This window comes from Falco peregrinus, chromosome 10, assembly GCF_023634155.1.
Source record: "Falco peregrinus isolate bFalPer1 chromosome 10, bFalPer1.pri, whole genome shotgun sequence".
Taxonomy (NCBI): Eukaryota; Metazoa; Chordata; class Aves; order Falconiformes; family Falconidae; genus Falco; species Falco peregrinus.
The window spans coordinates 32,264,152-32,276,400 of NC_073730.1; the positions used below are offsets into that span (position 1 = coordinate 32,264,152).

Below are 12,249 nucleotides of genomic sequence, written 5' to 3' on the forward strand. Positions count from 1 at the left end.
TGGACACAGGCAGAACATGATTTTTAGAAGGAATTCAGAGAATCATACAAAAAACTGGAGATCAGAATATCCTCCAACACTACTGAAAGCCTTTCTGTCACCTGGGACTGTTCTGTTATGCCACAAAGGTTTAATTCATTTTCAAAAGCTTATTTCTCGTGTAAGAAGCAGTGGAAAAAGAACTTGCACAAACCTTAGTCAACAGTTCTCAAAACACAGCAGGCAATGTAACTGCTACCTGTAAACTGAAAGCACATCTCAAACATCCCTTTTTACAACAGGATGATTTTTATGCAGAGACCAGCCACAAAAACTGATTCAAATGACAATCTAAACTAGTAACATTTGTGCACTCATTGAATCAAATCAAGGAAGAGAAAATAACTTTTATCTTTGTATACTTTATTCCAGGAGTGACCAATGTGGCATTTTATTTCAGTTAAGGATCTCCCTCTCTTAGCAATTTCAATTCTTAAAGACAGTTGAAAATCTGGCTTAAGGGCATATATCATTTTTGAAATGAGATTCAGATCAATATATATTTTTAAATCACTCACTTATCTATCATTTTAAGGAGTCAGCACATTGTTTCATATGAAAACCAAGGTCAAGCCCCAGAAAGCTGCTCTATATCAAGCAAACCTTTGTGCTCTTTTCAGTTTTTCAGTAATACAGCAATGCATATCTCCACTGAACTGTTTCTGTTACAAGGGAACTTCGCGTACTAAGTAAGAATATCTGAAATGAAACAGAATTCTGTGGTGCTGGTGTTTATACTTTTGAGAAAAGAATTCTGCTCTCCAAATGTAAATAAGAAGTCAACTGCTCAGCCAAACTTGTTTATATTTTATTTTAAATACAAAACAAGAGACAATAATAAATTACATTTCTCTGGCATTTCTTACCTTTATTACCAGAAAGACATCTTGAGAGGGGTAAGTGATAGAAAAGATGGCAGATCTGGCCAGTGTGGATATAGCAGCAGGGGGGACATGTGGACGAAGCATTCCTTTCATTTGTTCAGAGTTTAAATCAAAGTAGAAATTTTCTGAAATCTAAGGAAGAATTTGGATAGCTTCAAGCATTAGTTATACTTCTCATTTTTGCTAAACTCTTAATAAACACAATTTCAAAACACAAGTAAAAAACTACCAACAGTGTCTCCTTTCAAACCACATATTAAAAAAAAGAAATAAAAAAAAAGGGCTGCCTCCTTAAGAAATCAAGGCAGGCCAGTGGGAAAGGAAATGGAGGAAACAATACACACTACCTATAAAATTTCCTCCAGCTCCTGTAAGGTATGTAGTTCCATCACAGTACTAGAAATTACAATTGCTATCTGAACTGAAAATATCAAAGTATCAAAATAGAAAATGATCTTTAAGATCATTCACAGGAAAAGAAAAAAAACAACACATCTTGAAAGACAGACAGTGAGCTTTCTATGCTGAAACTCCAAATTCTGGACTGTATCAAGGCTTCAAAGCCAAAATGAATGTGAGCTGGTTATCAACACCAGAGGTCAGTAAAGAACTGACTACGTTAGAAAAAAAAATGGAGTAATGGGATGATAAAATTGGCTTATGAAATGTGATTTAAATATTAAACAAAGTTCACATAATATTCCACATACTCTCATCTACATAACTTAAAACTCAATGCATTAAATTCAAGTCTTAAAGAGATAAATGTCAAAATGCATATTTTTAACATTTTTCTCTCTACTACTGCTACTATCTTGAATTAGGAAAACTAAGAGACTCTTCAAATATTAAATACAGAACATAAATAGGGGATTAAATATATTTTGCATTTCCTGTAACTTAGACCTTGAAAAGACTCCTGAGTTTTGTTTTGATTTTAGCAATTTTAGCACGGATGACTTTTTTGTGCATTATTAAAATATTACTTGGACACATACCATGCTGCATCACAAAAAAGAGATTAAGAAAGTCATAAAAACTTAATCTAAATAAAAGGTTTCAGTTACTTAAGTCCTCTCTGGGGAATAGACTTTTGAAAGCCAAGATTGGACCAGATATATATTCTGATTTCAGGCACTCACATATTAGATAATATTTTTAGAAAAGTGGTTATACTTCAACTGTTTTACTAAGCAGAAGAAGAACACCCAAGATGGTTCATGAAATGCCTTCATCATTCTTCCAATGACTGGTATGTCACTGTCTTCATAAAGGTTTGTTTCCAGAATTAATTACACCCTTTTTTTTTTTTTTTTAATACAGGTTTGGTAAGGCTTCAGTGGAAATGTCATCACTCAAGTAACCTACCTTTTTCTTTTCTTTAACATCATACAAGGCCAAACTTGCAAAAATGGGCTCAATTTCTATTTCAAATCTTGAAAGAAAGAAACACATAAAATCAGTTGACCTGCATTTTATAAGAAAGAATAACCTACCCTCTCCCCAAATCATTCCTGGGTGACAGATGACCACTGTTAAGCTGAGATGTCAGTCAGGAACAGCTGAGTCAACCTAAGGGCTTGACCCTGCTGAAAAGGGATCTTGCTCCCCAGTTTTGCCCTCACTGCTCTCCTGTCCTGCTTCCTCTGCATTGTCTCTGCTCACTTCCACCAGGACACGCGTTGGTGCTCCCTGGACCTTCTGAAAGTCATTTCAACTCATTGACCCAACAGAAAAGCTGGCATTAGGGTCACAGGACATAAAGCATACTTCCATAAATGCTTTTATCTTCTCCAAGTGTTGCTTGAAAGCTAAACAAAGCAACCTAATAGCTTCCTTAAAGGGAGAGAAAATATTAATTAGGACAGCCGGACCACTTAGCTCCTCTGATTACCTTGAGGAGTTGCTGATTTACTATGCTGACCTGTTGATAGGGCTAAACAGTCAACTGCTCCTCCCAACATTACTGACCAGAAAGCTCCTTCCCTCGGGAGTTGGGAACAGCTATTTTTGCCATTTTCAACATTTAACTTTTGACAGAAAACACCCATATCTCAAAAACTCTCTCAGAAAGGCGTCAGTTGTTCAGAATAACTGTTATCAAGTATTTATGCTAACTGGAACACTTCCAACAAAAACACTAACCTACCAAAGAGAGCTAAACTTGTTGTTAAATCACCTGGGAAGTTAAAGAAATTAAAAAACATTCAAAACCTGTCCCTACACTTAAGCGAGCGGGGGCTGAAATGCCATTCTCCTCTCTGCACCTCCTCCCTGTGAAATTAACGCCCAGTCCACAGTCGGATCCACCCATGGCATCCAGTCCATGCACAGAGCTCTCAGCTTTTCAGCCTGGAACTCTTCTGCCAACAGGGAGAACATGCAGGACTGCCTCATCAAACAAGTATTTTCTCTAGTTTTGCAACAAAGGTGAGATTAACCTGAAAATGACCCTGCTTAGGTCATCTTAGCCTTCTCCCTGGGGAAGAAACCATGTACTTCTCTCTGCCTCCAAGCACGATCCTGGATGCTTGCTATTACAACTGTTGAGTACGGTTTCAAAGATGACTGTGGTACACAAACAAGCATGTACTTGGGCAGATTGCTGTAAATTTACAGTCAGCAAGAGATGCTTAAATAGCAGAAATCATTAATTTCCAGCATCTAACTTATTTACACTAAAGACACCATCCTTTGGAGAGGAAGCTCCACTGCTACTGCATATTATGTTGTTCCAGTTCATAAAAGGCTGCAAAATCAGTTCATCTCTATGGCTATATTAGGTCCTGGAGTACTCTACGAGCAGGAGATATGTCCCACACATATATCTCAGTTATGAGCCACAATGTAGTCTAACTGGAGCTCTCTAATAAGAAGGGTTGACCTAACTGAGGACACAGAAGATGAATACAGCAGTGTGGAAAATCAGTTTTGTACTTTATTTCTCCAAGGGAATAACAGTAAAATTTTACCTTGTGTTATTAGAGAAGAGTTATAGGCAATGAACCAGCTGCAGGTAACCCTATATTCAGGAGCTCCACTTCATTAAACTTGTTTAACAGGTTTCTATTCCTCCAGTTAATGCTTGCTAAGTATATAAAGTCTTCACTCTTAAAGGGACACAGTCAAGGTTGTTGAGACTAAACTTCAGCAAATCTTTGGTTGTCTTACATTTGAAGGCTTAAGCATTCTTAATTGTTTTTTTCTTTTTTCCCCTCCTAAACATCCATGTTACAGAGCTGAACACCGATGACTGGCTAACTTCAGAGCCCTGAATGAGTCTAATAAAGCATGTGTGCTAGTAACACGGAACAGGTATAGCTACAGGCTGGCTGGAAAGCAACACAGAGAAAAGCCAAGGAAGGCAAACACTTTCCAACTCTGATGCACACTGCTGTATAACTTATCCTTTACAGAACTGACTTTTAAGCCTATGACCACACCAAACAATGTTACATCCCTTCAAGGGTAATAAACAAGGCAGCAGAGTTATTGCAGATGCACATGGATACAACAGCAGATTTAAATACTCAGTTTCTGTAATGCAGCCGTCTGTTGGAGTGATACTTACTTAAGGGACAAACACTTCACCAGGAGTCTTTGGCCAAAGTGTTCTTTGGGTACTTCAGGGACACTAAGTCGTTCTATAGGCTCCTCCTGAAATTAAGAGACACAACACTTGTACGAACCACTAATAGCATTATGAAGCAAAAAGAAGTATCACTTTTGTCTTCAAAGACACTAGCACCAACTTAATCCAAGGCTTGCCAGCATGTTGCGTACCACAGCAGCTATAAATATGCTAAATTAAATTCCTTTAATGTTTCTACATAATAGGGGATTGCGTAATCATAGAGGAAACCCAGTCTTCAGGAAGTAATATCTATGGCAAGACAATAAGCTAAAAACCACGTGACCCACAAAATAGCTAAGGTTCCCATGGATATTAAACATAGGTGATCTTAACTCCTTTAAATCCATGGCAGACTGACAATTTTCACATTCCTTAAATCCTTCACTTACTTAGGCTCAGCCATATGTATATAAAAATACCTCATCTGGTGCTGGATGTAGTGCAAAAAGCTCCTTATGCCTACTGGACTTCCTCTGATCTTCATTGTGGTGGTCAATCTCTTCATTTGGGGTTCGGTCCAGTAGGTTTGGGAGAAGAGCATCTGGAAGGGAGTTCTTCAGATCAAAAATACTGCATGCCCAGCTGCCCCGGGGAGTATCATCAATCGACATTGAACGTCGTTTAAGGTCATCCTGAAATTCAACAAATTAAAAGCAACTTATAATGGGAAAGGGACTGCACTTTAAAAATGCGATTATAAATTAGGTTTTATGTAGCAAGGTTTTAAAGGTACATTACTTGTTCATCCTGGTAACTGTTGCCATCTGGAGCTTCATCAGACTCAAAGATCTGTTTGGGGAGCCCCTTTTGCCTCTCCTTCTGTTTGTCTAAGGTGTTGGGATTAAATCCAGTTCCCAGTTTGTGGTATCTGAAAACCAAGTATTTTAAATACAATCTTAGCACGCTTTCTGACACCAAATCCAGAAGCAGAATTACAGAACAAACCCAGTATTATCAGCATGGGTCCACTGAAAGCATAAACTGCTCTCTGCAAACAGTATTTCCAGTCACCCTCCACCATAGCTGGGTAACAATCCAACAACCAGTATTCCAGTACTACAATGTGACTCTGTTCGACTGTAAAGCAACCCTGGGTGATGTCAAAAGGAGGATTATCAATGGCCAATTAAGGTCATCATAAAATGTGCAATTGTGATGCCAAGCTTAAAACAGGTCAAGAACGTGAGGACTGAAGGCCAGTGGTTCTGCTGGAGCAAGAGCTGACTTGGAGTAGACAATATTAGTAACTTGAAAGCCAAAACAATGACTTCAGGTAAGACTGCATGAAGCACCCAAGTCCTGAGCACCTCTGGAAAACACACAACTTTCCAACCCCAACAAAAATGAGCATCTTCTCATAGCATCTTTATAAGCAGAATCAGGTCCTTCAGAGCCTTCCAGGGTGTAAGAGTGCTTGCTAGTAAACAGTCTGTCTACTGTTGCTGACAAGATCAGATCTCTTTGACTAACAATTTTTTTGATACCAAATGGTACTATGTCTTTATTTACACACTCATATGGCCAGAGCCACAGCCTCCTTACAATACACACTCTAAGGCAGTCCCAAAGAAGTGCTGGGGTCACATCTCGAATTAATTGTTCTTATCACGCCCCATTACTAAAGTCACCACAGAAGGCTGCACAGACATGTGAAAACCACGGAGATGCTAGCAGGGAATAACGAAAGGGAGGAGAAAAAGGAGGATAGCATTTTCCTCACTAGATTATAATTCCTGGGAGCTGAACAACATGATCTGTATAATCCTCACCTGGAGGTCTGCATTTCAATCACAGCTCCACCAACAAGTGTAAAGTCACTCTAAATCTGACCTAACTTCAGAGGTGCTGGTAATTAATTGCCCTCCTCTGAAGGGGCAAGACAACTTTTGACTGTAGTTCAACAATCACTTACCATGCCTTCAACCCACTCAGGCAACTCTGATGTCTTTAGCTTCATGCCTTCCCTGACACAGAATGCAACCTGCAGCTGATCTGCACAGGACAAAAAGCTCTGGTGTCTCCAACTAAACCCCCTCAGTGAGGAATCACAGCCAGGTATTCCAGATACCAGTGAAAGTCACTGAGAAGCCAAGAGGTGTGCTGGCTGGGTGGGTCACATTGTTCAAGCCTACTACACATGCTAGACTCTGCCCACAAAGGCTGGGAGTTAATAAAGCATCTCTCTCTCTCATGTTTCTTTCTGGTTGGGGGGGGTTGGGTGGTTGGTTTTTTTTTGGTATGAGATTACAAAACACATTTTTATTAGGTCATCTTAGCACTGCAAAGCATATCTTCAGCATCCCCTGAAGTGGTTCGCAGGACAACATTAAACCAGTGAATTGTAGCAACAGCCACAAGGGCAGAGCTGTAGCTGTAGTCAAGTCATTTGTAGGTGATGCACATCACATGGATCACTTACTCCTTGACAGTGGCTCTTGAAGTTATCAGGCTTTCAATCATCTGAGAGAGTGTATGTTCCAAGTAAAGCTCCTCAGAAACCTTCCCGCTAATTTGCATAAATTAATCAATGCATGTACGTTCTCTAAAATGTTCACTCATTAGGTAAGTGTTGTGATAGTTCAAATATTAACAATTACTTGTTTAAATTATGTACTTTCTCAAATTCTCTTAGGGACTAAATGAAAGCTGCAGAGGGCACCTTATCTATCAAGGGGTTGTAACTGCACATAAATATTATATAATTACAAAACTAATGCAACTGCTCTCTAAAAAGAGCTAAAAACATATGGAACAAAGAAAGAAACAAATGCTGAAAATAATTTTACTTGTTCGCATTCCCTAATTTCTCCACCATTCTAAAGCAGCAACTGTTGACTAAAATGGCCTAAATTTTCAAAAATGCCCCAAGGGGTTTTGACATCTGAGATCTGATTTTCAAAACACAAAGCATCATTTCAGCTAAAAACAAAGCATTGGTTCAGCTGAGCTAGGCAACCAAAAGCTGGGACACATGGAATCAGTAGCCAGGACGGTAATTTTTGAGCCTACTCATACCAGCTAGTCAACCTGCAAAAATACGAAATCAAGCTGACAAATACCACAGGGAACTCACTTTCTGTTCACAATCGCCCAGTCTTCTGTGTAACTTCTTACACAGTCCCTCACATGAGGGTCCATCTCACTGTTGAAAGAACAGAAACAAACACCTTCAAAACCACAGACACGATAACGACTTCTTAAACACACATACTTTCACTTCGGTTTATATTTACTCTTCCAGGCATCTGCAACCAAAAATTCCAGGCTTCAGCCTTGCAGATACTCAAATGCAGTACAATTAATTCCCTTGAGCCAGGTGTCACCCTGTCACGTCCTACCTCTCTTCAGGCACAGCCGACACAAGCGTTCGACATTCTCGGGGGGTGTACACAACCTCAATGTCATCGGAAGGAAACTCAAGCAAGTCTCTCAGGGGTCCAGACTCCACTGCAATTGGGTGTGTAATAAGGTAGTCCTCCAACTCAACCGGGTCCACTGCTTCTGTAAGCGGTACCTGGGGAAAAACAAGCGACAGAAAGGTCTTAAAACACGCTGAAAGAAAAAAGAAAAAGCACAAGCACATGTTCTACTTTGTTTTTTAAATCAGCTTTTCTGCCTTGTTGAGGAAACTTGAGCTAACATCAGATGATAATTAACCTTAGTGGTGTTAACCTTAGCTAATACACATCACAAAGCTATTTTTCAAGTCTTTATCTTTTATCTGATATGTCTCTGGATATTTCTGTGATGCATACCATCATCACCTAAAAATAAAAACAAACCCCAAATTAAAAAAAGGATTTTCATCTATTTTCAAGAAATTCATCAGCTTGCATCAAAAGAAAATTTTGTACTTTATTCCCCACGTGTATGACTTTGGATTTATTTTTACCGTGCTCTGATCACAAAGGAAACCTTCATCCTGATCCAGGATGCAAGAACTGTTTCAACTTCATGTGAGGCCCCCAAACAGAAATCCAGAGCAGGGGCTGATTTACCAGGAACTTAAGAAGCCACAGAACTCTAAAGACCAACATTATTTTGAATTAAACCACCTCTCTGGAGAGCACAACACAATGTTTGTCTACCACAGATACAAGTTTAACCACCCCTTCTCCCTGATATTAGGCCCTTCAGTGCAACGATGACCCTGCCTACTCCAGGAAGGTACACTGCTCCAAGTAAAATGGACACTTGACAAGCATCTTTACTGGGCACAAAGCTTGCACCCAAAGTGCAAGGAATGACTGAACAAACACACGTGCAGGAAACCAGCAGATTTCACTGGAAATACTGATCTCACCATACCAAAAAAAAAGTGAGCTTTTTCTAGCTACATGAAAAGAAATGATGCATAAACTGGATACATACTCACATTGCATAACTGCATTTCTGCATATGTATATTATATAAATACATATATATATTCTGAGATCATTATGCTCTGAGGCTGTACATAAACATAGACATTAAGAAAATGGAACACTAAAAACAAGTTTTGAGGAACCTGTCTCTACAGCAACTGACAGATTTCCTAGAATTCCCTGGCACACCCCAGCAAAGCTGAGTGCTTTAATATGAGTCACAAATACATGACAAAATTCAGCATTTTTTCTTTACTGCTTCCTCTCTCCTGTCATCCAGATTATTTCTGTGGGACAGGGAACTATCCTGTAACTTGTCTTCTGCTGGAAATACCTTTAAAAAGAATACCTAATAAATAAGTTCTAGACATGCTTCTCAAAAAATTTGCTATACCAATCCCAAATTCCAGTTTTAAAACTTCTATTGCCAAAAAATTCTGAAATGAATCAACTTTTTATTCAAGGAAAAAGACTTGGCTAATGCAGGGGGTATTGAAAGAATCTCTCCTACCACAGCCAACTTCAATGAATACTACAATTTTCTTGAAATACAGAAGGCAAATTCTTCACCAGAAAAATGGCGTGACTCCAATGAAGTCAGGTGAGTTGGACCAGATGTCTTTATGCCAGATAAGAATCTGGTCCACCAAAAAAATATGATGTCTAGGAACTCAGTATTTAGTTCTGCAATTTAGGTAAAAAATACAAAGTAATTTCTGTGTAAAGAAACACACCACCATCATCATCATCTATTTAATTCTGACCCTATAACCTTTCTTCCCCTTCTAATCCTGAACTCTTGAAATGAACTTAAAGTATGTGGTTTGGAGAACTTTTGAAAATGCAAACCAGATACTTTTAATTGTTTTCATCACTGCAACACTCACAACGAGCAGAACTTGTCATTGCTCTTTCCCACATTACAGTTAACACGTCATCACCTCACACTATCTGTTCCTTACATACAGATAGACCAGCTCCATTTGGCACTAGATAACTGACAAAACATACAGCACTGAAGTGTGACAGTTTATTATTGAGAAACTGCTAAAAGTGCATGTTTTTTCAGAAGAGCCGCTGCATGACACTACTGCTACTTCGCGTGCATAGAATCCTTTCTACCGATAAACCTCAAAACCAAAGAAGAGTAAGAAACTCTTTACAAATGAAGATAAAAATAACAAAAATCACTGGGCAAAAGCTGCAGAGGCACTGGGAAAAGACACTTCCCCAGCTCCTCTCACAACCAGTCCAGAGCCCTATCCATGCCGTGATGCAGCTCAGAGCTGGACGCTGAAAGCACCCTCACTGGAAGAAGGCCAGAGGGTTAAGGCAGCCTGGGAGGGTGACTTAAAGCTGTTAACTGACCCTATTTTTTAAGCCTTAACATTTTAAGACTTACTTTTACTCCTCCTGCTGACCTCCCTTCCCCAGTGGCAGCTCCAAAGCTAAGGCAGCTTCCAGTGCACTTCTCAGCAAAACTGAGCTGACCATGCAAGTGTTGTGTCTCCATCTGCACAAACTCAATTACCTTCGCAGCTCCCCAGGATAACAAAGAGGAAACTTCTCATTCCCTCTGATTTTACTAATCCACTCATCCTGATAAACAGAAGACAATTACACACAGGTGAGGAAAAAAACCTCTGGATTAACACAGAGTGGAGAGGGATATGCAGGACCGAGCCAGCACAAGACAGAGACTGCCACTGCCCCAAAGACACCATGTTTCCCCATTCCTGGCATTTTACAACTCAAATTTCACTTGTCCAACAAGATCATTGTAATGTATTGGACAAAAGATGAATGAACTGGCTTCGCTAGTTAAAAGCACCTAATCGGGAAAGGCAAGCAGTGCTTAGGGGTCTATCCAACACCGTGTCCCCCGTCTGCACTCCAGGGCTTTCCAAGCCCTTCACACATCTCACGATTAGGCCCAAAGTTGCAATTCACAATTTTCCAGTTTGTCTCTTCAGATGACTATTGTACCATGAAGATGTAAACAAACATAAAAGTCAAACCCAGAAGCTTGTATTAGACTCACCATCTGTGCAGCCAGAAATACTTTCTAGCACCTGAGTAAACAGGCCAAACATAAATTCATGGTTATGAAGAGGAACTACTTCATGTCAGACTATTGGCAGATAAAAGGCAAGCACATTATTTTAAGCTTTAGATATTTGTGGGGGAAGAAGTGATAAAAGAGGAGGAGGAAATAAGGATGAATAAATGCACCAAAAGGAAAATGAACCCAAATGGTGTCCCCATGTCTGAACTGAACCACGAGAGCTTATCTCATGGCTCTCACTGCTGATGGCTTAACCTTTCCTCCCTCCTGCTTTATGCTCCTGCATATGAGTGCACTCTGCATATTTATGCACTCTGAACCTGTGGATGAGACCAAGAACAGACACAATATACAAGAGGCTATTCCTGCGTTATCCAGCCAAAGCATCAGTCACCTGAAATCGTCATTTGAACCCATCAGATCGAATGCGCACAGTGAAGGAATCAAGACAACTTCACATAAAGACCAGGTTACCCAACCTCACCATCAACTAAGGAGCAGAACCTGCTCTATCACCTCACCTCCAAGCCTCCAGGCTCAACTTACCTCCTCACAGCACCAGGAAGAATAAGGAGGTACCCAAGAGCCGACTGCCCTGGCCCATTAGGATTGTGATACTTTCCCAGTTCACAAAAGTTCCACTCTTATCCTTGTGCACTCTGATGAACAGCTGATTGCCAGATTACCACAAGAACAGCAAACCCTGGTTCCAGGTGCATAATAAAAGATTTTGAAATCTGCTGCAGCAGAAATGGGGGAACAGCTGAGGAGCTACAAAGCTGTCCTCTCCCACAGCCCTGCTTGCTGGCAGGCTGCAGACAGCATATCTTCATCCCGCTTCCAGGAAAAAAGCCTTTTCGATTCCTCATGAACGCTCCTAGGAAGCAATAGTAGGTGCCTCCTCCACAAAACACAGCCAGTTTTTCTTCCTCAGACTTCCAAAGGCAGAGGGACGGTTTCAGTCAAGTATTTGCAAACATGCAGTCCACCTACCAGGTGGCTAATAAACCTAATAATGCTGGAGTGTTACTGTAAGAAATCATTGACAGGGTGTCTGTTCCTTCCAAGAAGAGTTTATTAAGGCCCTCCAGAAACCAAAGCTGTACAGGAGCTCCCACCATCTTCCCCACCAGGACTACGGAACAGTCTAAAGTAATGGCAACTACACATGGCAAATAAGCAAAGGAAAGCCTGCTCCCAGAGTTACAATTGCTGCTCTCCTAAAAAATACTCTTCAGTTTTGTGCGAGCTGTAATTACAGAA

At 40.1% G+C, this 12,249-nt stretch overlaps 1 protein-coding gene across 8 annotated transcripts in view; it reads right to left on the bottom strand.

The window, feature by feature from the left end:
• DOCK7 (dedicator of cytokinesis 7) overlaps positions 1–12,249 on the bottom strand; it is a 106,999-nt gene that overhangs the window by 74,095 nt on the left and 20,655 nt on the right. For all 8 annotated transcript variants that reach the window (XR_008748997.1, XM_055815165.1, XM_055815164.1 and 5 more), the window contains exons 3-9: positions 7,896–8,071; positions 7,631–7,699; positions 5,296–5,425; positions 4,977–5,189; positions 4,495–4,580; positions 2,292–2,358; positions 906–1,055 (exon numbers count right to left, since the gene is read on the bottom strand). Coding sequence is in view for 7 of the 8 variants with exons in the window: in XM_055815165.1 (XP_055671140.1) it covers positions 906–1,055; positions 2,292–2,358; positions 4,495–4,580; positions 4,977–5,189; positions 5,296–5,425; positions 7,631–7,699; positions 7,896–8,071 (891 nt within the window). In the remaining variant the exon portion in view is untranslated. The remainder of the gene's footprint in view (positions 1–905; positions 1,056–2,291; positions 2,359–4,494; positions 4,581–4,976; positions 5,190–5,295; positions 5,426–7,630; positions 7,700–7,895; positions 8,072–12,249) is intronic.